The 27,181-nt window shown below is 45.1% G+C and overlaps 1 protein-coding gene across 5 annotated transcripts in view; it reads right to left on the bottom strand.

The window, feature by feature from the left end:
• The window catches only part of LOC135526132 (protein Smaug homolog 1-like), an 81,660-nt gene that overhangs the window by 35,345 nt on the left and 19,134 nt on the right, over nt 1-27,181 (bottom strand). For all 5 annotated transcript variants that reach the window (XM_064954252.1, XM_064954253.1, XM_064954254.1 and 2 more), the window contains one exon: nt 2,378-2,959. In XM_064954252.1, coding sequence (XP_064810324.1) covers nt 2,378-2,959 — 582 coding nt within the window. The remainder of the gene's footprint in view (nt 1-2,377; nt 2,960-27,181) is intronic.

Here is a 27,181-nt window from a genome sequence, read left to right as displayed (position 1 = left end):
TGGGCTGCCATCAGTCAGGATGTGGCCCAGAAGTTAATTGACAGCATGCCAGAGCGGATTGCAGAGGTCTTGAAAAAGAAGGGCCAACACTGCAAATATTGACTCTTTGCATCAACTTCATGTATTTGTCAATAAAAGCCTTTGACACTTGAAATGCTTGTAATTATACTTCAGTATTCCATAGTAACATCTGACAAAAATATCTAAAGACACGGAGGCAGCAGACTTTGTGAAAATTAATATTTGTGTCATTCTCAAAACCTTTGGCCACGACAGTACATACTAACATACATATGAACGTATGGAGACAGATCCATAGTCCCTCCCACCCAATTTCATTGTGGGGGAAGAATAATTTTTGGGGTCCAGTCTCCAAATTAAGGAATATTTCTAGTCAAACTTTCAAGCTTAAAAGCCCCTATCTAACTTGGCAAGTCAGTTAACAAATTCTTATTTACAATGACAGCCTACTCCGGCCAAACACTCCCCTAACCTGGACAACGCTTGGCCAATTGTGCGCTGCCCCAGGATCGAACCAGGGTCTGTAGTGACGCCTCTAGCACTGAGCTGCAGTGCCTTAGACCACTGCGCCACTAGGGAGCCACAAAAATACTTATCAGATCTAGATGGGGATTCCTAAACACTTCTTGGGTAGTCTAGAACAGTCCAATGACTTCACTGGTTGAAATGGTTGAATATAAAATCAAACTAGAGAAAATTACTTAATGTGGGTATAAGCTAAAATTCTTTCTAACCTAACCACTTTGGCTGACAGTAAATTTACTTGCGTTGGGGTGAGGATTACTAGGGCCACATTCAGTAAGCAAACGTTGTGGATTGTTGCAAATAGAAATGTCATGAATAGAGCGGACATGATTCTACATATCAGGCATGTTTGTTGTACGTGAGATATCTCTATCTGAACGTTCTACAAAGTTGTGCCCAACCCAAATTGTTTTCAGCAATTTAGACATCCTGGCTGATTGGCTGGCTAATCCCACAGGGACCTACCATTGGCTAAAAGAAGGGCAACTCTCGGTTAGAGTTGTGAAATCGTTCCATTGTGCGATGGACATACTGCTGAAACTCCCAAGCCTAGTCAAAAATAAAAGAGGATCTTGTGCTTGGCCCAGAGCTTTAAATGTGTCCTTATTTATATCCTCAGCTGTCTCCTTCATTGGAGAAAAAAAAATACCAATGCATTCTTCAGCTGGAAATATCCTGCTCTAACCACAGATATGTTCAATCTGACTGGCTTTGGGGTGCTGGAGCACAGTAGGGCCTACACACCCACCTACCGCTTTAGACTTCCACACAGCGGGCAGACATTTTTCTTTCCTTTGTCAGTGGCTACTGGCTGGCTGGGTTGGTTTGTTTGGAGTCTGTTTACCTATGTGACGGCCTGACCTCATCTAGAATGTTCTCGTACTAAAAATCGAATCAAATTTGATTTTGTCATGTGCTTAGTAAACAATAGGTGTAGACTAACGCAGAGAGAAAAAGTTGTCAAAAAAGAATAACATGAGAAGCTAGGGAAGAATAACCTGGATGATGACAGATAATGGCACCTTCAGACCTATAGTATTGGGTTAGGGTCAGGCTTGGGTTTAAGTCCTATTAGAAATCGTTGCAGATAAAAATATCACAAATAGAGCTGACACGATTCCTTATTCTCCATATCAGAGAGGCATGATATTTCTATCTGAACATTCATTCAACTACTTCAGAAGTCACAAAACTGCAAAACCCGGCCACCTGGCACTCCAAACAGGATAAAGAAAAAACAAAGAGTATTAGAAATATTTCAAATGGTATTTTAGCCCAGGTCTGGTCAAACGGGAAGACCCTTCATTTGAAACGGTTGCTAATACACTAAAGAGGTGTAAAATGTAATTGTAAATCTCACTAAACTATAATTTCGAACAGTCTGGAGTTGAGTTAAATCCCTTTAATAAAGACCACCCTCTTGTCAGTAGCATTCAGGAACCCTGATTAAGCACATGCAACTGCTGAGCATGCTGCTAAGAGAGTCTTCAAATACAAAAACAACCATAAGTGGTGGAGAAGGCCACGGCTCGACACGGCTTCCTTTCCTCGTCTCCTTTCATTCACCACAACTGACGGTGAAAAGCCTGGGTAGCTTTTCAAACTTAACGACTTGCTCTTTGCAGGATAAGCCAGATTGCTACTGTAATGCAAACAGGGTGTAAACAGGGCTTTATGAATTCAATTTGATTGATTGATTGGACTGCTTTCAGATCAGTGCTGATCCAGAAAGAAAGTAAACCAGGAGAAGACACGAGGAAAGGAAGCTATGTCAGACTTTTGGGACGTAACCTACAAAAAGCAGGAAATCAAAAAAGAAAGAGCCACTCACTGCTGCCGCCTGTGCCAACAGTGTTGATACTCCCAGGCACCGAGGAGGACGGGTAGAGTGCCAGGTGCCCGCCATTCTCACACCCTCCATGCCCATGCTGCTGTTGGTGCCAACCACTGCCCAATCCCGAGTCCCTGGACCCCTGCCAGCCGTTGAGCCTATCATCCGAGCCGTAGCGCTGGTGGTGGTACAGCTGACCCAGGTGGCTCCCTGAGGAACTCCAACTGGACCCCGACAAAGAGTGTGTCGAGGGGGGTGTCTGATGGAGTGAGGCCGGGGCAGGGGGTGGCCGTTCCAACGAGTCACCCCGGGCAGCGGCGCGCTCCTCCAGGTGGTTGAGCCAGAGGGCGAGGGCGGCGCGGTCGTCCAGCGAGGTGGCCGGGTGGATGAGGGCGTAGGAGAGGAGCTGCCGTGACTCTTCGAGGTGGCGGCCATGGTCGATGGTGTGCGCCAGGATGCGGGGGAGGAGGCGCATGTACTCGCCCTTGGCTTCAACGTTGCCCGGCTTGAGCAGGGGCAGGTGGGTGAGGACCAGGGAGATGACGCGCTCCTTGGGCTCGCCCTGCCACTGGCTGATCACCACTGGGGGAGGAAGAGAGGAGGGGAGTGGAGAGAAAAAAAAGAGAGAGGAAGGGTTAGTACAAAAATCTACAGTACACCATAACCGTGGCTTATTCAGGATGGTGCAACACTTTGCATATAGCAATGTGTGTGAGACAATCCTTTATCCAGCAAGTCAGAACATCAATTCTGTTCCACACAATATATTTCGGTAGAAATGTTCAGTAATTGCCTTCGCACTGGGCTGAGTGAAGCCCGGGATAGACCCATTGTGTTTGTATTAGCTTGTTCTCTCTAAGGAAAGAGGCAGGGTGGATTTGGCCTTCGGTTCGACAGGACTCCAGGCAAAGCCACTCTCTCTTCACATTCCAACAGATTCTCAACTTATCCCCAACATATTATGGGAGCTGGAAGAAAACTAAGTACTTCAGGTATTCCCAAACAATTATGTTGTGGGAGCTCTTGCTTGTAGGAAATCCAGATGCCTTCACCACCCTTAAACAGGACTTGACAGGAACATAAAATAATCAATAACCTGTTTACAACCACACATGGTGGTGGGCAGACGGAGAAAGCAAGGGGTGGATGGAAGAACGAGAGGCGATAAAGGACAAGATCGATTACGAGGGGTCGCTTTTTATTTTCCTCTTTTGTTAAAATTGCCACGTTCAAATTCTTTAAAAGTGCATCTCCTCCTTCCTCTAAGTAATCACGGGTTAGAAATGAATGGACAGGTGAAAGCCATGTGGAGTTCCAATCATGCCTAAATCAGTGATAACATAAAGGAAGAATTGACAATAAAATGAATATCTATAAGTCTAGAGTGGGTGGGTAGGTAGTTAGTTGAGCCCTAGGCAGTGTGGTTGCTATACCTATCCTGTGAGGTCGTGGAGCCTATTGTTGTCTCAGCACTGCAGCCGTGAGAAGCAAGCGTCTCAGAAACATTGCGTCATTCCTATCAGATTGGGACAGAGGCTATACATACGTCCAGGTCGAAGCTGTGGGGCTCAGGCCTGACCGCCACCGAGAATAGAAGAGACTGTATTGTAAGAGTAGAGGATACTGCAGTCAGCCCAGGGGTTAACTTCCTGTTTAGGGATCGGGATGTGTGCATGTTTGTGTGACCCTTTACGTCATTGGTCAAACATAACAGGCCGGGCAGATGTAGGCTACTGTAGTCCTCATCTCCAATTCTGATAAATGACGAGAGGGAATAGATAAATACTAAATATATATCTATATCTAAATAATAAATGATAGTATTATTCTACAGTACACAGTATTCTCCAGAGGTCACAGCTTTGTCACAGAAACAAAGGTTCTGTCCCAAATGGCACTCGATTCCCTATATAGTGTATTACTTTTGACTAGGGCCCATAGGTCAAAAGTAGAGCACTATATAGGGAGTAGAGTGCCATTTGGGACACGTCCTGAGTACAGAGGCTTGTTTAGGAACGAGGCAAGGCTAATTCCTTGTTTAGAAAGCACACAGATGTCACCTAATGGGGACCACAGGCGGACAGCTCTGTGGCTGGCCTATGTTTAAGTGTCCCCTTCAGTAGCTAGGGCTTTTTTTTGGCACTGCCATTTTTAAAGTTCACGCGTCCTGACGGCAAGAGAGAGAGGAGGTCGAAAGGGAGAGAGGAGGAAGAAGACAGAGGGAAAGAGGAGAAAGGGAGGCAGTGTAAGGAAAGGAGAGTGTGCGAGAGAAAAAGAGAGCAACAAAATAGTGGGAAAGAGAGAGGGCGTGAGCGTGAGAGGACGATGGGATCTTTTCAATCAGAACACATGTACGCTACAACCATGCCCAGGGATAAAACACTCAAACCTGAGTCTACACTGCTTGCTTCAGGACCAAGTAAAGATGATATTTATTTTTTATTTTATTTTTTATTTCACCTTTATTTAACCGGGTAGGCTAGTTGAGAACAAGTTCTCATTTACAACTGCGACCTGGCCAAGATAAAGCATAGCAGTGTGAACAGAAAACACAGAGTTACACATGGAGTAAACAATAAACAAGTCAATAACCCAGTAGAAAAAAAGAGTCTATATACATTGTGGGCAAAAGGCATGAGGAGGTAGGCAAAGAATTACAATTTAGCAGATTAACACTGGAGTGATAAATGATCAGAAGGTCATGTGCAGGTAGAGATACTGGTATGCAAAAGAGCCGAAAAGTACATAAATAAAACAGTGTGGGGATGAGGTAGGTAAATTGGGTGGGCTATTTACCGATGGACTATGTACAGCTGCAGCGATCGGTTAGTTGCTCAGATAGCAGATGTTTAAAGTTGGTGAGGGAGATAAGTCTCCAACTTCCAATGATTTTTGCAATTCGTTCCAGTCACAGGCAGCAGAGAACTGTAAGGAAAGGCGGCCAAATTAGGTATTGGCTTTAGGGATGATCAGTGAGATACACCTGCTGGAGCACGTGCTACGGGTGGGTGTTGCCATCGTGACCTGTGAACTGAGATGAGGCATAGCTTTACCTAGCATGGACTTGTAGATGACCTGGAGCCAGTGGGTCTGGCGACGAATATGTAGCAAGGGCCAGCCGACAAGAGCATACAGGTCGCAGTGGTGGGTGGTATAAAGGTGCTTTAGTAACAAAACGGATGGCACTGTGATAAACTGCATCCAGTTTGCTGAGTAGAGTGTTGGAAGCTATTTTGTAGACGACATCGCCGAAGTCGAGGATCGGTAGGATAGTCAGTTTTACTAGGGTAAGTTTGGCGGCGTGAGTGAAGGAGGCTTTGTTGCGAAATAGAAAGCCAATTTGATTTTGGATTGGAGATGTTTGATATAAGTCTGGAAGGAGAGTTTACAGTCTAGCCAGACACCGAGATGTCCACATATTCTAGGTCGGAACCATCCAGGGTGGTGATGCTAGTCATGCGTGCGGGTGCAGGCAGCGAACGGTTGAAAAGCATGCATTTGGTTTTACTAGCATTTAAGAGCAGTTGGAGGCCACGGAAGGAGAGTTGTACGGCATTGAAGCTTGTCTGGAGGTTAGTTAACACAGTGTCCAAAGAAGGGCCAGAAGTATACAGAATGGTGTTGTCTGCGTAGAGGTGGATCAGGGAATCACCCGCAGCAAGAGCAACATCATTGATATATACAGAGAAAAGAGTCGGCCCGAGAATTGAACTCTGTGGCACCACCATAGAGACTGCCAGAGGACTGGACAACATACCCACCGATTTGACACACTGAACTCTGTCTGCAAAGTAGTTGGTGAACCAGGCAAGGCAGTCATTAGAAAAACCGAGGCTACAGAGTCTGCCGATAAGAATATGGTGATTGACAGAGTCGAAATATAGGGATGTTATCTCTGGAAGAAGGAGCACCAGCATGTATTCAAGACCATCTACAGTATCTGCAGGTGTCAACAAAAGGGCAGAGGGCGGCAAGTAGTCTAGTGGTTAGAGTGTTGGACTAGTAACCGAAAGGTTGCTGGATCAAATCCCGCGCTGCCATGGTAACAATCTGTCGTTCTGCCCCTGAACAAGCAGCTGACCCACTGTTCCCCGGTAGGCCGTCATTGTAAATAATAATTTGTTCTGAACTGACTTGCCTAGTTAAATAAAAGGTTACATTTTAAAAATATATAAATAACCAGGGAATGAGAAGATGTAGGTGTATTTTCCCATAGAGTGGTGCCCCAGTGCTGTACCTACTAAAGGCCCGGTTTATCTCGTAATCAAGTCCTCATGACCCCCTGTAATTCCCCTCACTTGAGTGCGCACTTGACTTGGCCTGAGCTCCCCTATCCCTTTATTGCTTTCACTATCCACTGACTCTCCAATCCTACGGTCGCTCTATCAGTCTACTATGCCCCTCCACTCCCTCTCTTTTCATCCTTCTTTACTTGGCCTTCCTCTCCCTCCACCTTCCCTTTCTCATCCACTCCCCCCTCCCTCGCTTTCTCTCTCTCTCTAAGGGGTTAGTTATGCATGAGAGCAGCAGGCAGCTAACACAATAGCCTACTCATCTCTGGGATTCTCACTTCCTCACTCCCCCCTCTCCCCCTTCACTTCCTCCCTGCATTCACATACAGATGATACCCAAAAACAGCTTGAGACCACAAGTCTTCCTCCCTCTAAGTGTTACTTTTATTCATCTATTCCTTGCCTGTCCGGGAAGAAGAGCAACATTGATCACACTTTATTGAAATGGGATTATCTTACGTGCATCTTTGAATGGGTATCCATTCATCTTGTGCTGTGAGACACACACACAATCAACAATGTAGAATACAAAAGTCCTGAGTGCGCTCGCACACTCTCCTCGTCTCCTCTCCTGCATCTACACTGATCTGAAAACACAGGACAGGTGAAAAGCAATATGGAAACCTCCCTCTGGGAATTTTCTTACACATCATCATTACAGCTACAGTACAAAGGTAAGAAGACGAGACTCAAATACCACTAGAGATGCACCCCCGGGGGTTGGAAAGAACAAGAGTCAACAACAGCTGGACGAGTCTCAGTGGATGAGAAAGCTTCCTTTACAAAAGACGGTGAAATAAGGAGAAAGAGAAACCTGCCCACATTGCCTGTCAAGAGGTCAGTTTACAGCGTTCAGAGGTCAAAGTGTGGTCACTAGGCTCGGGAAACAAGCCACGAGTGAACCCAGAGGAATGCAAAAGAGGGAGAGTTTTGAAGTCTGTGGCAGACTTCTCTTCTGCTTTCCTCCTCCCTCTATCCCCACCCTCGCTGACCCCTCAGGGTAGTGTTAACCTCATCCAAGTCCAGCAGAAAAAGGGAGAGAGAAGAAAAAATAAATTAGAAAGCAGAGCAGACACTGTTGAGGGGCTGTAGAAGTAGAAAGGAAACAGTGAGATGCCGCTCCTTACCTCCCCTCACTGGGCCTGAGTCATCGCTCCCTCAGTCTCTCCCATTCCTAGTCATTTTTGTCTCTCCCGCTGAAAGATGTCAGTCTCTGAGTTTCTCACTCTCGAATAGCTCCCTCTGTCCTTCCCAACTTAACTCTGAGGGTATGGTGACTGGCCTTAACAGAGGGAGAGGTAATTTCTGGGAATGTGTCGATCACATTCACAGTATCTCCAAGCCCCCCCCGTCCAGTCAAAGGATTACCCTACTTCAGTCAGCTGAACTTGGGCCTGTTCTCTCAACTAGACAATGCAGTGTTGCCTGGTGAACTCCACGTGGCACCCCGGCCCAGCAAACAAAACACTTTTTCCGCTGTCGCAGAGGGTGTGGCTTTCTAAAATTCCTGCATTGGGCCATATTTGGTTTCTTTCTCTTCAGAAAGAAACCACATTTTCTCCCCAAAATACGATAAAAGAATTGCAATACAAAAATGATGCTAAATGAACATAGGGGAAACACTGGGAACAGGGTGTCATTTGGACCAGCAGCCAAGGCACACATCAAAAAGGGTGCATCCTTCGCTCAGTGTATCAATACAGCCGTGTTTTTCCACTTGGGTCACTTTGCAGAGGCATGTGGTTCTCGCACTTCCTGAGCTCAGCCCAACTGTCTCCCTGCAAGTCTGGTGCCACAAACCCCACGGATGATACAGAAGAGACAGTTATCAACCATAGAAATAAAAATCAGGGTTAGAGGTTCCAAGCTCTTTCTTTGGATTAGATTCCTATGAAACCAAGCCCTCATACAGGTCACCACAGGAAGGAAAAGGTTTGTCATCACCACCAACACCGTAGATCATTTTACTTGCCGGCAGAGTAGAAATGACAAAGAGACAGACAACTCTAAACAAAATAGACTCTTCAAGCCCACTCCAAAATAAATGGATGCCTATTCCAAAATAAATGGATGCCTATAGATAGGGAGGTCTCTGCTTTAAGAAGGATTACAAAAATGAACTTAGGGGTTTTCAAATGGTCGTCATGGCAGTGGTAAGCCAGGTTGTAGGCTAGGCTACGTCATAACAAAACAAAAAAAAACATCCGGCAATGTATGACAGTCTGACCTGGCTTCACCATCTCAATGTCTAACTTCGCTCAAGCTGCCTGAGCTGTGGCAAATGACACCTCTTGCAGTGGTTGGCTGTCCTTCATAGACAAACCACAGCTTTGGTTTGTGAACTCACACAGAGACAGACACAGGGCACACACATGAGAAAGACACAGGGAGAGGTATAACATCGAGAGAGAGAGAGAGGTGGTCACTGGGTCCATGCCAAACCCATTACATAGCCAACTAAATGTTCACAGGAAGTGTCCCCTTTGAATTAAATCAAACTTTGAGACATCAAATGACAGAGGGTTGGATGCAAATCCAGCAGCTCGGGAAGCATAACTTCTGTACAGATACAAGACAGACAACCACTTCTTCATCTATTGTCCATCCAGGTGTAGGAATTATGTCGAGTCACTGTGGAAAATTAGTTACACAAGTGATTTTTATAATTGGCTGAGATGACACACACACACACAGGGAGAGACTGTCAGACACATGATTCCCCTTGTTCTAAAAATAGTTCTGGTCAACATCACACACAGTCCCAACAACGCCGGGCGGGAGAGAGATAACACCCTATTTATACGAGACCAGAAGAGCACATCAACCCGAAAAACACCCAGCCAGCCACCACACATTGCGTGCACACCAAACACTCCATACGGCCCCCAAAAATGCCATTATTAGCCCGCCACTCCCCCACCACAATGCTTTGGGCCACCATCCACCCAGCGCTGCCTGTTTTCCATCTGAAGTTTACCTCATGGCTGAGTTTAGAGCCAGGTTTATGGGGCCTAACCCTACCGTCCTGTATTTATCCTGTCAGCAAAACAAACAGGTCCCGGGGCCCTCTCCGTGCCCGCCACACTACCGGGGGCATTTTTAGAGTGTTGAGTCAATAGGGGGTGACTCGTTCCATTCAACACAGCGTATTCCTGTAACATTTGCCTTCACAATGTTGAGGTTTAGCCTTTAGCTGCAGTTACACTACATGGCCAAAAGTATATGGACAAACCTTCAAATTAACGGATTCTGTTTTTTTCAGCCACACCCGTTGCTGACAGGTGTATAAAACCGAGCACACCACCAGGCAATCTCCACAGACAAACATAAGTAACAGAATGCCCCGTACCGAAGAGCTCAGTGACTTTCAACGTGGCACTGTCATAGGATGCCACTTTTACAACTCTGGGATTCTCACTTCCTCCCTCCCTCCTCTCCCCCTTCACTTCCTCCCTGTATTCACATATAGATGACATCCAAAAACAGCTTGAGACCACAAGTCTTCCTCCCTCTAAATGTCACTTTTATTAATCTATTCCTTGCCTGTCCGGGAAGAAGAGCGACATTGATCACACTTTATTGAAATGGGATTATGTTACGTGCATCTTTGAACGGGTATCCATTCATCTTGTGCTGTGAGACACACACACAATCAACAATGTAGAATACAAAAGTCCTGAGTGCACTCGCACGCTGACATACTATCCTCGTCTCCTCTCCTGCATCTACACTGATCTGAAAACACAAGACAGGTGAAAAGCAATATGGAAACCGCCCTCTGGGAATTTGCTTACACATCATCATTACAGTTACAGTACAAAAGGTAAGAAGACGAGACTCAAATACCACTAGAGATGCACCCCCGGGGGTTGGAAAGAACAAGAGTCAACAACAGCTGGACGGGTCTCAGTTTAGCTTTTAGCTGCAGTTACACTACATGGCCAAAAGTATATGGACAAACTTTCATATTAATGGATTCTTCTTTTTCAGCCACACCCGTTGCTGACAGGTGTATAAAATAGAGCACACCGCCAGGCAATCTCCATAGACAAACATTAGTAGCAGAATGGCCCGTACCGAAGAGCTCAGTGACTTTCAACGTGGCACGGTCATAGAATGTCACTTTTCCAACAAGTCAGTTCGTCGGATTTTTGCCCTGCTCGAGCTGCCCCGGGTCAACTGTAAGTGCGGTTATTGTGAAGTGGAAACGTCTAGGACTAAACAACAGCTCAACGGCAAAGTGGTAGGCCTCACAAGCTCACAGAACAGGACCGCCGAGTGCTGAAGCATGTAAAAATCGTCTGTCCTCGGTTGCAACACTCACTACAGAGTTCCACACTGCCTCTGGAAGCAACATCGTGAAAGAATGGTTCGTCTGCAGCTTCATGAAATGAGTTTCAATGGCCGAGCAGCCGTACACAAGCCTAAGACCACCATGCGCAACGCCAAGTGTCGGCTGGAGTGGTGTAAAGCTCACCACCATTGGACTCTGGAGCAGCTATCATGCTTCACCATCTGGGTTTGGCGGATGCCAGGAGAACGCAACCTGCCCCAATGCATAGTGCCAACTGCAAAGTTTAGTGCAGGAGGAATAATGGTCTGGGGCTGTTTTTCATAGTTCGGGCAAGGCCTTTTAGTTCCAATGATGGGAAATCTTAATGCTACAGCATACAATGACATTGTAAATGATTCTGTGCTTCCAACTTTGTGGCAATAGTTTGAGGAAAGCCCTTTCCTGTTTCAGCATGACAATGCCCCCGTGCACAAAGCGAGGTCCATACAAAAATGGTTTGTTTCGGTGTGGAAGAACTTGACTGGCTTGCATAGAGCCCTGAACTCAACCCAATCAAACCCCTTTGGGATGATTTGGAACACCGATTGCGAGCCAGGCCTAATCGCCCAACATCAGTGGCCAACATCACTAATGCTCTTGTGGCTGAAAGGAAGCAAGTCACTGCAGCAATGTTCCAACATCTAGTGGAAAACCTTCCCAGGAGAGTGGAGGCTGTTATAGCAGCAAGGGGGGGACCAACTCCATATTAATGCCAATGATTTTGGAATGAGATGTTTGACGAGACAGTTGTCCACATACTTTTGTCATGTAGAGTAGCTTCCTCAGAAAAGCTTGCTCAAAAGACTAACAGGAGGAGTTTGGAAGTTTAATCGAGCCAACAGACTGAGAGAAAGGGGGAAAAGCAATGGATAGTGGCCCAGAAAGAAAAATAGTCCTAATCATTTGGTGGGTGCTTATATATTTGTCCTATTTCACAAAACATTATTATTATTTTTTTCATATACCAACTCTGCCTGAGGACCCTCGCAGAGTGGGGTCACGGCCAAATGGGTTGGTCTGTACTTTTACCCACACAGAGAAAAAAACAAACAATACTGTGTTGGGCCATGGCAAGAGACCCACTGCGCCACCTACACCCACGACCAACAACTCAACAGGATTTTCCAGGAGTGGAAAAGTAACAGGACGAAGGAAGGTAAAACTTACAAAATGTCAACTTTGGAAAAGGCAATTCAGAATGAGACGAAAGACCAAGAAGGGGGGTTGGAAGCCTTCTACAAAAGAAGGAAAGAAAGACGAGAGGGGGGAATGAAAGAAGAAAATAGGGAAAAAGGTTTCCCACCCATATCCCTCCCTTCCCGAATGGACTCTCCAGCTCAGCAGTGAGGAATGCGCTGGCATACCACAGGTCCTAGCTGAAGAATGCAGTTTCCGAGCGGGGCCAGGGCTGATGCTACATCCCCCAAACCGGAGCTGATTAGACAGAGGTTCTCTTTTAAATCCCCCCCCCCCACACATACACTTGCTCCAGCCCTCTGTAGCCCCAGCCCCTACCATAACAAACAACCAGAACAACTTATAATATGTTCCACAGAATGGAGAGGGAGAGAAAGAAGAAAAGTGGGGGAGAGAGAGAGTAGGCTGTGGGGAAGGAAAAAAATGGAGGTACTACCCGTGTCCCAATACAAATAGAAGGCTTTCTCTCATTCTCCACCATTGACACATGTACCTGAAAAGACTGGATAAGTCACTACAATCTAACTTCCACCGGAAAGTTTGTTCCATATCAGTGGTTGTTGGGAGGAAAAGGGACAAGGGAGGGAAACTAACATACACCAGTATGTAGGGACAAAGCCAATGTACAGTACCAGTCAAAAGTTTGGACACACCTACTCATTCAAGGGTTTTTCTTTATTTTTTACCATTTTCTACGTTGTAGAGTAATAGTGAAGACATCAAAATGATGAAATAACACATATGGAATCATGTAGTAAGCTATGGCTATCCCTCAAAGTCCTTCTGTAGGGTTATTTAGTTCAGCTATCATCCAGCTGTGAGCCCCTGATGGTTCAGTTCGAGAGAGACAGAGAGAGAGAGAGAGAGAGAGAGCGGAGAGGAGACACCAGCGCAAATGGACTGGGCTGACTCCGTTTCTAAGTATAGCAGCAGACAGGGCTGGCTTCCCGAAAGTATACTGAGCTGACACGCTAACTTGGGGGTGAGGTTTCTCCTAAGACAAACCAGGGCTGAGGGAGGGAGGCAGGGAGAGACTGTGTGTGTAGGAGTGAGCTCATCGTAGGCCTTCCACCTGGCCCACCCTCTCCACAAGCGGTGGCGGTACGCTACAGGGCTGGGTCGACAGGCACCCACAGGCCCAAAACCCAGAGACTTGCATCGACTCGGATCCGGGTGAAAGGTGAGGTAGGAGAATGTGTGGGTGTGTGTGTGAGAGAGAGATAGGAGACGTGAAGAGGGCAAAAAAAGACAATGAAAGAGGTTTAAAAAAAAGGGCCAGAGCGAAATAGGAAGCAGGAGGGATGGAAAGAGTGAACAACAAAGAAAGAAAAAAAGTGAGCGAAAGAAAGAGGAAGAGAGAGTAAAACAGAGCGAGAAAAGACTTAAAGACCTGGCCTGCAGCACTTCTAAAGAGCCAGCCAGCTCGGCAGGAAGAACTGTACTTTAGTGACCAGGATCCCTTGCTAGGCTAATCTGAAGGCTTCAGCCCCTGACTGACCCACTGACACAGAGGTAATGAGCAGACAGACAGGGCCCTGTCTCGAGCTCACACAGAGAGGAGAGGGAAGGAAAAAGGAGGGGGAGAGAGGGAGGAGTGTGAGACCATGTGTGAAAGAGGAAGACATCGTGAGACAGAATAGGAAGAGAATTGTTTGTACTATTTTATAGTAAGAACAATACAATTTAACATGGCTGAATAAAATAGAAAGGATATTATTCCCCAAACGATTTCCAAGGGGGTGCGCATTCTGTGTTGAGCGGTTAACAAAAGAAACAGGTCCTCCTTTATGCTTAATTTAGAGTTATTTATGCAATTTTAGTTATGTTTTGATTACTAATACATTCTAAGGCTGCATGATGTGACTAAGAATCATGCTAGCCCCCCAAAATATGTTTTTCTCCGATCACGGATAATTACAAAAAAAAAAAAAACAGTCATAATCGTCTCCAGAGAATTGCCCATTTCTGTTACGATACTCGTTTAGCCCGACGACTCGGCACACCTCTTGTAGCTACCATAGCATATTTTCCAGCTTTAGCTAGTCAAGGTTAGCGTTCTAGTAAAATTGTGAGTTATTTGTGCTTGTCATTCGTGCCTGCATGATTCTTCATCATGTCAGTCAGTCAAGTGGTGTTACGTGGTCTAAATAACTCAACTGGCTAGTCTGCCTGTCTGTAAAGAGAAGTGTTCAGATTGGATAGAGTGATATAAATAAATAAATAAATATAAATATATATAAATATATATATTTATTTATTTCTGTCCACTCGCTTCATAATTTCATCCGATTGCTGCTGCCTCTTCTTAGCCTGCTACTATGATAGATCAAATAGCAAACTTGTCTTCCTGCTGTATAGGTTAGGACAGACACATTGGGGAAGCTACCATAGCATATTTGCCAGCTGTAGCTGGCAAATTGTACTAGAACGCTAGCTAGTTTTCTAATAAAAAAAAACAGATTGCATCGAAAGTCTATTCTGTAGATGGTAAGTAGCTAGCTAGCCTAGTTGGTAGGCCCAACTAGCGAAATCATCCAGCAGAATTAATTTATTCAGAAAAAGAAAACTAATTGCATGGAAAAGTTACTTTCTCTCTCCTGTGTTGATGTTTTTGACTTACAACACTTTGTCGCTAAAGAAACAATCTTTGCTGTCTGGATTTTGCACACTGACCTTCTCGACCCCGTTCTTTGTGCGCTGTTACATGACATCAGTGTCAACACGTGGGCACGTTTGAGGTTGTCCTTATTTAGAGCGTAGATAATGGCATGATGCCTTAATTCCTGGGATAAATAAATAATTGCACATCCCATCCAAAAGTGAGAATGTTCCTCAACAGTGAAACCCTTGTAAGGTTACATGATTCAACCAAGCTTAATAGGCTTGAAATGACAAGCATGAATAACTCACAATTTTACTTTTTATTGTGTCAACTTTATTATTATTATTGATGGTTAAGTTAATTGACTCATTGTAAAATGCACCGTTTAATGATTTAACAATTTAAAAAGTAATTATTTGATGTTAACCATTTATGAACCCATTTTTGCTATTGGGCATGGGCATCAGACTCCAGAGCCCTTTATTGCAGAGTTGTGTCAATGAGGTGGTATGTTTTCAATTTGCCAAAACGTATGTGCTTTGGGCAGGCTGAAATATGGTTCGTTGGGATGCTATCAGAAACTTTAACATTTGTAACAAGCATGGTATCAGTTACACATTCGCTGTTACACCCCAGTAATTACAGAATGCAATTAGCGTAACTATGAATTAGAACTACGACACTTGTTCCAGAGTAACTACATATTTAACTACACTGCAATAAGGCCCCCTTAAAATTAAGAGTTACCAGGATCAAGTCAACTTAACTCCTATCTGCAAGTGCATGTGTGTTTCCCTCAAAGTTTAATTTATATTTATGACCTCCAATCCTGTTCCGAGCATTGGAAATAGAAGCGTAGCCGCGCAGGAGCTAACTATCTATTGAGCTCAGCTGGAAGGACAACAAATTGGGAAACACCTGCTTCTGTCACTAGCCCCAGATCCAGCAGGCCAGCGTCCTCTGTCTGTGTGTGTGCACGTGTTCTCTGTGTGTGCGTTTGTGGACACTTATTATTGAGCCAGTGACGATGAGCTACACGCTTTCAGGACACTCTACTTCCTCTTCTACGAGGAAGAGGAAACGCATCACTGCTACTGAAAAGTACACAAAAGTGTGCTATATTCCTTTCTCCTTTAACGTTTCTGACAAGTGCTTTCCAGGGAGTGACAATGCACATGAGGATATGCACATGTCCCTACCGAGACTTGTATCGGAGGTGTATTAAAAATAATTTAATTGATAGCAAACCAACCTGCTTCATCAGACAGACATGGTATGTATCAAGTATTGTAGCAATAAAGCACAAAGTAACTATTCCATTCCTAATGACATCAAGTCAATTTCTAGAAGTAATTGAGTCGTTCATTGATATCCTTACCATCTCAACGGAAACCCAAGTCAACACATACCCTCCTCTGCTCTCCCATCACCCCTGGCAATGAGGAGGAGGTGGGTCTAGAACTGAGCACTATTACCCAGACAAGTCTGGAAGGTGGCTGTAAAAGCAATGAGAACAGGGGGAGCCGGCTGCATTCAGTGACTGCAATTCCAGTCTACCTGTTGGAAACGGCTGCTGTGGCTGTAGTGGACTACTTTGTTGTGTGGCTCAGAATGTCGCAGTCCTAGCTATGCCCGGAATGCGAGCCTCAAGTCCAGCCCAATTGGAGAAGCCCCAGAGCTCTATTTAAGGAAATGGCTGGGGCCCATTCCGCCCCCACTCTCGACCCAGACTCATTTGGAGAGGTATGATAATTATTTTCCTCTCTGGATGAAAGCTTGATTTCCGTACCTGCTGAGAACGGAGGGAGAAAAAAAAGAGAAAGTAGTTGGATACTTCCGCATAGGTTAGATACCCACACAGGTCAAGCACGCGCGCACTCGCATGCATACATTCTTTTCCCACAGATGTGCCCTCTCAAGGGCTGGCTAATGTGGCATTACCAGGATGGGTCAACCAGGAGCAAAAAGGAATAGAACCCCCAAAATGACCCAGTCAAGACGTCAGTTGAATGGCAAGGCTATATGACGCACAGCAATGTACTGTATAGTGTAGTAGTATAATACTGTAATAATAGTGGAACTGGCACTTCACAGCACACCACTGGACAGCGCAGTGGGCTCAAACAGGGGTGAACCAGTGAATGTCTATGTAAACTCAGCAAAAAAAAAGAAACGTCCTCAATATCAACTGCATTTATTTTCAGCAAACTTAACATGTGTAAATATTTGTATGAACATAAGATTCAACAACAGACATAAACTGAACAAGTTCCACAGACATGGAATAATGTGTTCCTGAACAAACGGGGTCAAAATCAAAAGTAATAGTCAGTATCTGGTGTGGCCACCAGGTGCATTAAGTACTGCAGTGCATCTCCTCCTCATTGACTGCACCAGATTTGACAGTTCTTGCTGTGAGATGTTACCCCACTCTTCCAACAAAGCACTTCGAGTTCCCAGACATTTCCGGTGGGAATGGCCCTAGCCCTCACCCTCCGATCCAACAGGTCCCAGAGACGCTCAATGGGATTGAGATCCGGGCTCGTCGCTGGCCATGGCAGAACACTGACATTCCTGTCTTGCAGGAAATCACGCACAGAACAAGCAGTATCGTTGGTGGCATTGTCATGCTGGAGGGTCATGTCAGGATGAGCCGGCAGGAAGGGTACCACATGAGGGAGGATGTCTTCCCTGTAACGCACAGCGTTGAGATGGCCTACAATGACAACAAGCTCAGTCCAATGATGCTTTGACAAACCGCCCCAGACCATAACGGACCCTCCATCTCCAGAGTACAGGCCTCGGTGTAACGCTCATTCCTTCGACGATAAATGCGAATCTGACCATCACCTCTGGTGAGACAAAACCGCGACTCGTCAGTTTTTGCCAGTCCTGTCTGGTCCAGCGACGGTGAGTTTGTGCCCATAGGTGACGCTGTTGCCGGTGATGTCTGGTGAGGACTTGCCTTACTACAACAGGCCGACAAGCCCTCAGTCCAGCCTCTCTCAGCCTATTGCGGACAGTCTCAGCACTGATGGAGGGATTGTTCGTTACTGGTGTAACTCGGGCAGTTGTTGTTGCCATCCTGTACCTGTCCCGCAGGTGTGATGTTTGTATGTACCTATCCTGTGCAGATGTTGTTACACGTGGTCTGCCAGCTGTCCGTCCTGTCTCCCTGTAGCGCTGTCTTAGGTGTCTCACAGTACGGACATTGCAATTTATTGCCCTGGCCACATCTGCAGTACTCATGCCTCCTTGCAGGATGCCTAAGGCATGTTCACATAGATGACAGGGAGCCTGGGCATCTTTCTTTTGGTGTTTTTCCTATGTTTTCATAACTGTGACCTTAATTGCCTACCGTCTGTAAGCTGTTAGTGTCTTAACGACCACACCACAGGTGCATGTTCATTAATTGTTTTTGGTTCATTGAACAAACATGAGAAAGTGTTTAAACCCTTTTCAATGAAGAGCTGTGAAGTTATTTGGATTTTTACAAATTATCATTGAAAGACAGGGTCCTGAAAAAGGGACGTTTCTTTTTTTATTAGTTTAGAACTGTAGAGTGGCACATATCAGACCAACCACACAGAAATACAGTGAGAAGTGTGTAAAGCACAGAGCAACGGTGAGCATGCTGTAACAGAACACTGCAGTGACCAAATCAGTTGAACTGCATTCGTGTGCATGTGCATGTCTGTGTGTAGCTGTGTGTGAGTCTAATAGAGTCCACTCAGTGCAGATTCCAGCAGGAATGTGAGGTTGAGAGTTCCTGCACACTGCACAGACCTGAAAACATGGCATGAACCCAGGAACCAGCCTGAGCATAGGACAAATCTACAGTACAATATGGCCATTCACTGTTCACTGCGGACAAAGGAACAGTCAAAGACAAGACCGTTCATTGGTCAGTCTGGTACCATTGTCATCGCCTGGGTACAGTACCACTACCTGACTTTTTTTTGTTGGCTATAACAGAATACTTTTTAAGTCAACTCTAACTTTATGGATGTTAGTTGCAGGAAAGCCTCTCAGAACATGAGCTGCTATCCAAGTGGCTACTCCTGGCTAACGTCTCTGTCCCGAAGCAAGCATAAATTAGCCTGGAGCTAGCCTATGATAGGCTCATCCCCCAGCTAGCTGAAGAGGTCCATCAGCCACTTCTCTGGGCTACAATATCTATTTTGCCAATTGGCCTGGATCCCTTTTACTGCCAATACGGAGCCCCACCAATCCTTCACGACTGGTCTACTGACGTAATCCGCCCAAGGGGGTTTTCAACAGGCTCCTCTGTCGCGACTTCGCCTGAATGCCTATCTGCTAGCCACAGCCCGCTAGCTATCTAGAGCATACCTGACTGTTAGCTGAAGATGTCCATCAGCCAATTTTCTTGGGCTAAAATACAATTTGACAATTGGCCTGGACCCTTTTATTACACGGAGCCCTGCCGGTCCATCACGACCGGTCTGCCGGCGTAACCGGCCGAGGGGGCTACAATTGACTCCTCCATCGTGACGTCCCCCTAAGGCCCTTCTGCTAGCCCTGGCCCGCTAGTCTGAATCGCCGTGTCTCCAGCCCTCCTAGCTTCTCACTAGACCCCATGATCACTTGGCTACACATGCCTCTCTCTAATGTCAAAATGCCTTGTCCATTGCTGTTTTGGATAGTGATTGTCTAATTTCACTGCAGAGCCTCCAGCCCTGCTCAACATACCTTAGCTAACCCTTTTGTTCCACCTCTCACACATGCGGTGAGCTCACGTGGTTTAAATGGTGTCTCTAGAGACAATACCTCTCTCATCGTCACTCAATGCCTAGGTTTACCTCCACATCCTACCATACCCTTGTCTGTACATTATGCCTTGAATCTATTCTTCTCTGACCAGAAACCTGCTCCTTTTACTCTCTGTTCCAAACGCACAAGACGACCAGCTCTTTTAGCCTTTAGCCGTACCCTTATACTACTCCTCCTCCTCTGTTCCTCTGGTGATGTAGAGATTAATCCAGGACCTGCAGTGCCTAGCTCCACTCCCATTCCCAGGTGCTATCATTTGTTGACTTCTGTAACCTTAAAAGCTTTGGTTTCATGCATGTTAACATTAGAAGCCTCCTCCCGAAGTTTGTTTTATTCACTGCTTTTGCACACTCTGCCACACCCGGATGTCCTAGCTAAGTCTGAATCCTGGCTTAAGAAGGCCACCGAAAACCCAGAAATTTCAATCCCTAACTATAACATTTTCCGACAAGAGAACTGCCAAAAGGGGGCGGAGTTACAATCTACTGCAGAGATAGCCTGCAGAGTTCTGTCTTACTATCCAGGTCTGTGCCTAAACAATTTGAGATTTTAAAAATCCACCTTTTCAGAAACAAGTCTCTCACCGTTGCCGCTTGCTATAGACCCCAAGCTGTGCCCTGGACACCATATGTGAAATGATTGCCGCCCATCTATCGTCAGAGCTCGTATTGTTAGGCGACCTAAACTGGGACATGCTTAACACCCCGGCCGTCCTACAATCTAAGCTAGATGCCCTCAATCTCACAGAAATGATCAAATGAACCTACCAGGTACAACCCCAAATCTGTAAACCGGGGCCCACTCATAGATGTCATCCTAACACACCTGCCCTCCAAATATACCTCTATGGTCTTCAACCAGGATCTCAGCGATCACTACCTCATTGCCTGCGTCAGTAATAGGTCTGCGGAAAATGACCACCCCTTATCGCTGTCTAACACTCCCTAAAACACTTCAGCGAGAAGGCTTTTCATATCGACCTGGACCGGGTATTCTGGAAGGATATTGACCTCATTCCGTCAGTAGCGGATGCCTGGCTATTCTTCAAAGGTGCTTTCCTCACCATCTTAAATAAGAATGCCCCATTCAAAAGAAAATTGAACAAGGAACAACCCTTGGTTCACTCCAGACCTGAATGCCCCTGACAAGCACAAAAACATCCTGTGGCGTACTGCATTAGCATCGAATAGCCCCCGCGATATGAAACCTTTCAGGGAAGTTAGGAACCAATATACACAAGCAGTTAGGAAAGCAAAGTCTAGCTTTTTCAAACAGAAATTTGCATCCTGTACCAAACTCAAAAACGTTCTGGGACAATAAAGTCCATGGAGAATAAGAGAACCTCCTCCCAGCTTCCCACTGTACTGAGATAAGGAAACACTGTCACCACCGATAAATCCACAATAAATGATAATTTCAACAAGTAATTTTCCACGGCTGGCCATGCTTTCCACTGGCTACCCCTACCCCGGTCAACAGGCCTGCACCCCACACAGCAACTTTCCCAAGCCTCCCCATGTCTCCTTCACCCAAATCCAGATAGCTGATGTTCAGATAAAGATCTGAACAATCTAAAAACCTATAAATCTGTTGGGCTAGACAATCTGGACCCTCTCTTTCTAAAATGATCCGCCACAATTGTTGCAACCCCTATTACTAGCCTGTTCAACCTCTTTTTCGTATCGTCTGAGATTCCCAAAGATTGGAAAGCTGCCGCGGTCATCCCCCTCTTCAAAGGGGGTGACACTCTAGACCCAAACTGCTACAGATCTATATCTATCCTACCCTGTCTTTCTAAGGACTTCGAAAGCCAAGTTAACAAAACAGATTACCAACCATTTCAAATCCCACCGTACCTTCTCTGATATGTAATCTGGTTTCCGAGCTGGTCATGGGTGCACCTCAGCCACGCTGAAGGTTCTAAACAATATCATAACCGCCATCGATAAGAGACAATACCTAGCAGCTGTATTCATCGACCTGGTCAAGGTTTTCGACTCTGTCAATCACCGCATTATCGGCAGACTCAACAGCCTTGGTTTCTCAAATGACTGCCTCGCCTGGTTCACCAACTACTTCTCAGATAGAGTTCAGTGTGTCAAATTGGAGGGCCCTGTTATCCAGACCTCTGGTAGTCTCTATGGGTGTGCAGCCTCTGGCAGTCTATGGGTTAATTTATGGGCTCTTTTCTCTGTATACATCAATGATGTCGCTCTTGCTGCTGGTGATTCTCTGATCCACCTCTACACAGACGACACCATTCTGTATACCTCTGGCCCTTATTTGGACACTGTGTGAACTAACCTCCAGATGATCTTCAATGCCATACAACTCTCATTCCGTGGCCTCCAACTGCTCTTAAATGCAAGTAAAACTGAATGCATGCACTTCAACCGATCGCTGCCCGCACCTGCCCGCCCGTCCAGCATCACTACTCTGGACGGTTCGGACTTAGGTATTTGGAGTTGTCCACATATTCTAGGTGTCTGGTTAGTTTATAAACTCTCCTTCCAGACTCACATTAAGCATCTCCAATCCAAAGTGAAATCTAGAATCGGCTTCCTATTTCGCAAACAAAGCATCCTTCACTCATGCTGCCAAACATACCCTCGTAAAACTGACTATCCTACTGATCCTTGACTCCGGCGATGTCGTTTACAAAATAGCCTCCAACACTGCATTCAATTTGCTTAGTGGAGTCTATCATAGTGCCATCCGTTTTGTCACCAAAGCCCCATATACTATCCACCACTGCGACCTTTATGCTCTCGTTGGCTGGCCCTCCTCATTTCATATTCGTCGCCAAACCCACTGGCTCCAGGTCATCTATAAGTCTTACTAGGTAAAGCCCCTCCTTATCTCAGCTCACTGGTCACCATAGCAGCAACCAGTCGTAGCACACGCTCCAGCAGGTATGTCTCACTGGTCACCCCCAAAGCCAATTCCTCCTTTGGTCGTCTTTCCTTCCAGTTCTCTGCTACCAATGACTGGAAAGAATTGCAAAAATAACTGAAGCTGGAGACTCATATCTCTCTCTCTAACTTTAAGCACCAGCTGTCAGAGCAGCTCACTGCACCTGTACCATAGCCCATCCAACTACCTCATTCGATACTGTTATTTCTTTGCTCTTTTGTACCCCAGTATCTCTACTTGCACATTCATCTTCTGCACATCTTTCACTCGTGTTTAATTGCTAAACTGTAATTATTTCACCACTATGGCCTATTTATTTGCCTTACCTCATTTGCACACACTGTATATAGACTTTTCTATTGTGTTATTGACTGTACGTTTGTTTATTCCACGTGTAACTCTATTGTTTGGGTCACTCTGCTTTGTTTTCTCTTGGCCAGGTCGCAGTTGTAAATGAGAACTTGTTCTCAACTGGCCTACCTGGTTAAATAAAGGTGAAAAAAATACATTTAAAAAATGTGGGGAAGGAAGGTTGTGTGTGTCAGGGCGGGAAGTGCTCCCAGTATAGTTCCTGAGCAGGCCTGGCAGAGTGGCGAGTATGTGTGACGACAAAGGAAGCATCCGGCCGAGACCACATGACGGCAGCACTCAGTGGCCCATTGAGGAGAAAAAAACAACTCTACACACAAGTCTGCCCTCTTCTCCCTCAGTCTCCAACAAGAAACTACAGGCCTCAGATTAATTGCACAGTCATAGGCTACTATAAAAGGTAAATATTAGCATAACCAAGAGCGAATACATTCAGTTAGGTGCTTGTCATTCACAGGACAGTCATATTCGCCAAAGGTAAAATACACAACCTAGTTGCAGTTTGTAAAGAGCCTTTGATCTTGCAGCAGTACTAGTGGCCGTTGAGAATACATTAACAGAGCAAAAGGGTACTTTAAAAAAAAATTTGAACACTGCAAACAGACTAGTCACTCGACAATCAGGTAGACCCTAACAAGTGTCACCTTTCAGCATAACGCTCCCGGACAGACACACACCTCTAAGACCCGAACACTGGTTCGTTCAAGAGACTGGAGGAGTGAGGTCAATCCCAGCCCACCAGTGTTTCCGCTGCAGTCATTTAACTGTGGCGTTGTGCCACGCAAGGCAAAATCATTGCTGCTACGGAAAATAAATATGGAACATACAGTTTGAAGATGCTAGAACAATCCACATTTACTTTTCCTCTGAAAACAAAACAAGTAATGAATAGAAAACTCAGACAACCTCATAATAGAATAGTGTTCTATGATATATATATATATCTCATAGAACACTATTCTATTATGAGGTTGTCTGAGTTTTCTATTCATTACTTGTTTTGTTTTCAGAGGAAAAGTAAATGTGGATTGTATATATATATACACATATACATATACATATATACACACACATATTCCTCCCGAGGTGCATTCAAGTTACGATTGCCATAGGGAGGGAAACATGCATTCTGACAAGCTGTTAATGCACAACAACTCTTGCAACAGCGAGGAAAACAGCCGTTTTGGTGTTTGTTAGAAAGAGGGGGATCCCAGCATTCCATTCCTACTTTATTAATTTCTCAACTCCTAAATCTGCATGAAATGCACCATATCAAACATAGAGTTTTAGCAGTGACATGGTTAAACATATTACTGCTCTTCAATTAGCTGTGAGTGCATAGGGGAGAGTGGGGCTAAATGTAAACAGGTGAATTGTAGGGTAATTTAGGGGTAAAACACCAATCTACCTCAATTTATTTGGAGTGATTTAAATTGTGATGGGTCATGACATTTTTTTTTAGCAAGAGTAGTGGCAAAGGTAGTGCTTGAGGTAAAAATGGTGACATGAAGTGGTTTTAGTGAGAAGTACATGCAGGGGCCATATTATCCCAGATCACAGGTTACCTCAAGTTACCCTAATACGTTGGGATACATTATATTCAGTGTTTATGTAATTAATTTATTGGGACATAACATTCATCAATAGGATGCTAACTAGTTAAAATATTACATTTGGGATCAAGCTAATAATTACCCCAATAGGGTAAATGCAGATAGGTAACCTTCAGCCTTTATTTATAGCCACAATGCTGCATAAGTTGGGCTTACAGGTGATCATGCTTATTGCATACCTGATAATATGGTCCATGCATAGAATACATGCATGGTCCAAATACGTAAAAATGTTAACAATAGCTTACCAAAATGTTATTGGGCTCATTTCTGGAGGTGGAAATTAGATTTTTGATGGTGTCAGCACATTCATTCATTTTGGAGGAGGAATATGTCCTTTTAAAAGTCTGTGAACTGATCTTCTCAGTCCTTCTTCCCAGAGCTCCAGAACAAGGGGTAGAGGACCCCCCCTCAAATTTGGACCAAATTTGGATCATTCGACCAAAGGACAGATTTCCAACGGTCTGATGTCCATTGCTCGTGTTTCTTGGCCCAAACAAGTCTCTTCTTCTTCTTCTTGACATATTTTAGTAGTGGTTTCTTTGCAGCAATTCAACCATGAAGGCCTGATACCCAACAGTCTCCTCTGAACAGTTGATAATGAGATGTGTCTGTTATTTGAACTCCGTGAAGCATTATTTGGGCTGCAATACGAGGTGCAGTTAAATCTAATGGACTTGTCCTCTGTAGCAGAGGTAACTCTGGGTCTTCCTTTCATGTGGCGGTCCGCATGAGAGCCAGTTTCATTATAGCGTTTGATGGTTTTTGTGACTGCACTTGAAGAAACCTTAAAAGTTCTTGAAATGTTCCGTATTGACTGACCTTCATCTCTTAAAGTAATGATGGACTGTCGCTGCTCTTTGCATATTTGAACTGTTCTTGCCATAATATAGACTTGGTCTTTTACCAAATAGGGCTATCTTCAGTATAAATACCCCTCCCTTGTCACAACACAACTGATTGGCTCAAACACATTAAGAAGGAAAGACATTTCACAAATTTAATTTTAACATGGCACACCTGTTAATTGAAATGCATTCCAGGTAACTACCTCATGAAGCTGGTTGAGAGAATGTCAAGAGTGTGCAAAGCTGTCATCAAGGCAAAGGGTGGAAGCTTTGAATAATCTCCAATATATATCTCCACTTTTTTGGTTACTATATGGTGTTATTTGATCATTTTGATGTCTTCTACAATGTAGAACATAGTAAAAAAAAAAAAAAAAAAAGTGTCCAAACATTTGACTGGTACTGTACATCAATGGCTCTATTGTCTCCATCACATACAGTATGCTACATAAAGGCTGTTATATCGGCCTGTAGCGGACAGTCAGTCCTGTCCCAGGCCAACCCCATGCTTGGTGCTCTGTGTTTCCAGCTTGTCCTCTTGATGTCTCAGCAGTGCTTGCAGTGAGTGCACACATAGTTAGTTGGGTTCTGGATGGCGCCCAAGCCAAGCCCAGCTTCTGTATACAATGAAACGCACTGTTTAATGCCACCAAGAATGTCCAGCTGCCTCAGGAGAAAGGGCAGGGCTTGGGGCTATATGGGGAAACATCAAATGCTCTGTGTCTGCTGCTTATTCATCAATGGGTGTAGCCAATGTGTTTCACCTGTCGGACAGAGGGTGGAGACTGAACGATATTACATGCGGAGTCTCAGACACCAAGTGCTGATACGTTCACACCTTCAGTCAAACCACACAGCTGCTATAAACGGTTAGAGCGACCGATAGAATCAAGGTTTCAGCAGTCATTGCATAGATGGGGCACCCCTTCCGTTGTTCCATTGGTCTCAACCTAGAAGCTGTGTTCCAGCATATAGCGGTTTAATTTCAACAGGTTTGGGTCGAAACAAATCAAATATACGGGGAGGGAGATCAAATAGCTCCATTTGGCAGCATATGGTCTACAATATCTTAACACACCCCTCCATGCAGAATGCTCAACAGAAATTAGTTTCCCAAAATCCATACCAGTCCACTGGTAACGCATCAAAATAGTCCAAAGCACTAAGCACTGCTTCACTTGGAACAACATTTGGATGCATAAACCATGCAATAAAACTCCTGTTTCTGTAGCATGAGGCAGTTTAAGGTACAACTACACCCCCTGGACAGGACTGCTAGTTTATCGCAGGGCCTTACCCTTAAGCTCTCCCCTGAATGCCAAGCAGAGACGCATCAGGTTCTTAGTCAGTGTCTCCTGACCCCTCCTGTCTCAGCCTCCAGTATTTATGCTGCAGTAGTTTGTGTCATGGGGCTAGGGTCAGTCTGTTATATCTGGAGTACTTGTACTATCTGTCCTGTGTGAATTTAAGTATGCTCTCTCTAATTCCCTCTTTCTCTAGGAGGACCTGAGCCCTAGGACCATACCTCAGGACTACCTGGCATGACGACTCCTTGCTGTCCCCAGTCCACCTGGCGGTGCTGCTGCTCCAGTTTCAACTGTTCTGTCTAAGGAACCCTGACCTGTTCACCGGATGTGCTACCTGTCCCAGACCTGCTGTTTTCAACTCTCCAGAGACAGCAGGAGCAGTAGAGATACTCTCAATGATCGGCTATGAAATGCCAACTGACATTTACTCCTGAGGTGCTGACTTGTTGCACCCTCGACAACTACTGTGATTATTATTATTTGACCATGCTGGTCATGTATGAACATTTGAACATCTTGGCCATGTTCTGTTATAATCT

The sequence above is a fragment of the Oncorhynchus masou genome, chromosome 32 (assembly GCF_036934945.1).
Source record: "Oncorhynchus masou masou isolate Uvic2021 chromosome 32, UVic_Omas_1.1, whole genome shotgun sequence".
NCBI classification, from domain to species: domain Eukaryota; kingdom Metazoa; phylum Chordata; class Actinopteri; order Salmoniformes; family Salmonidae; genus Oncorhynchus; species Oncorhynchus masou.
The sequence above is the reverse complement of the archived record's forward strand: the minus strand, read 5'-3'. Positions and strand labels throughout refer to the sequence as shown.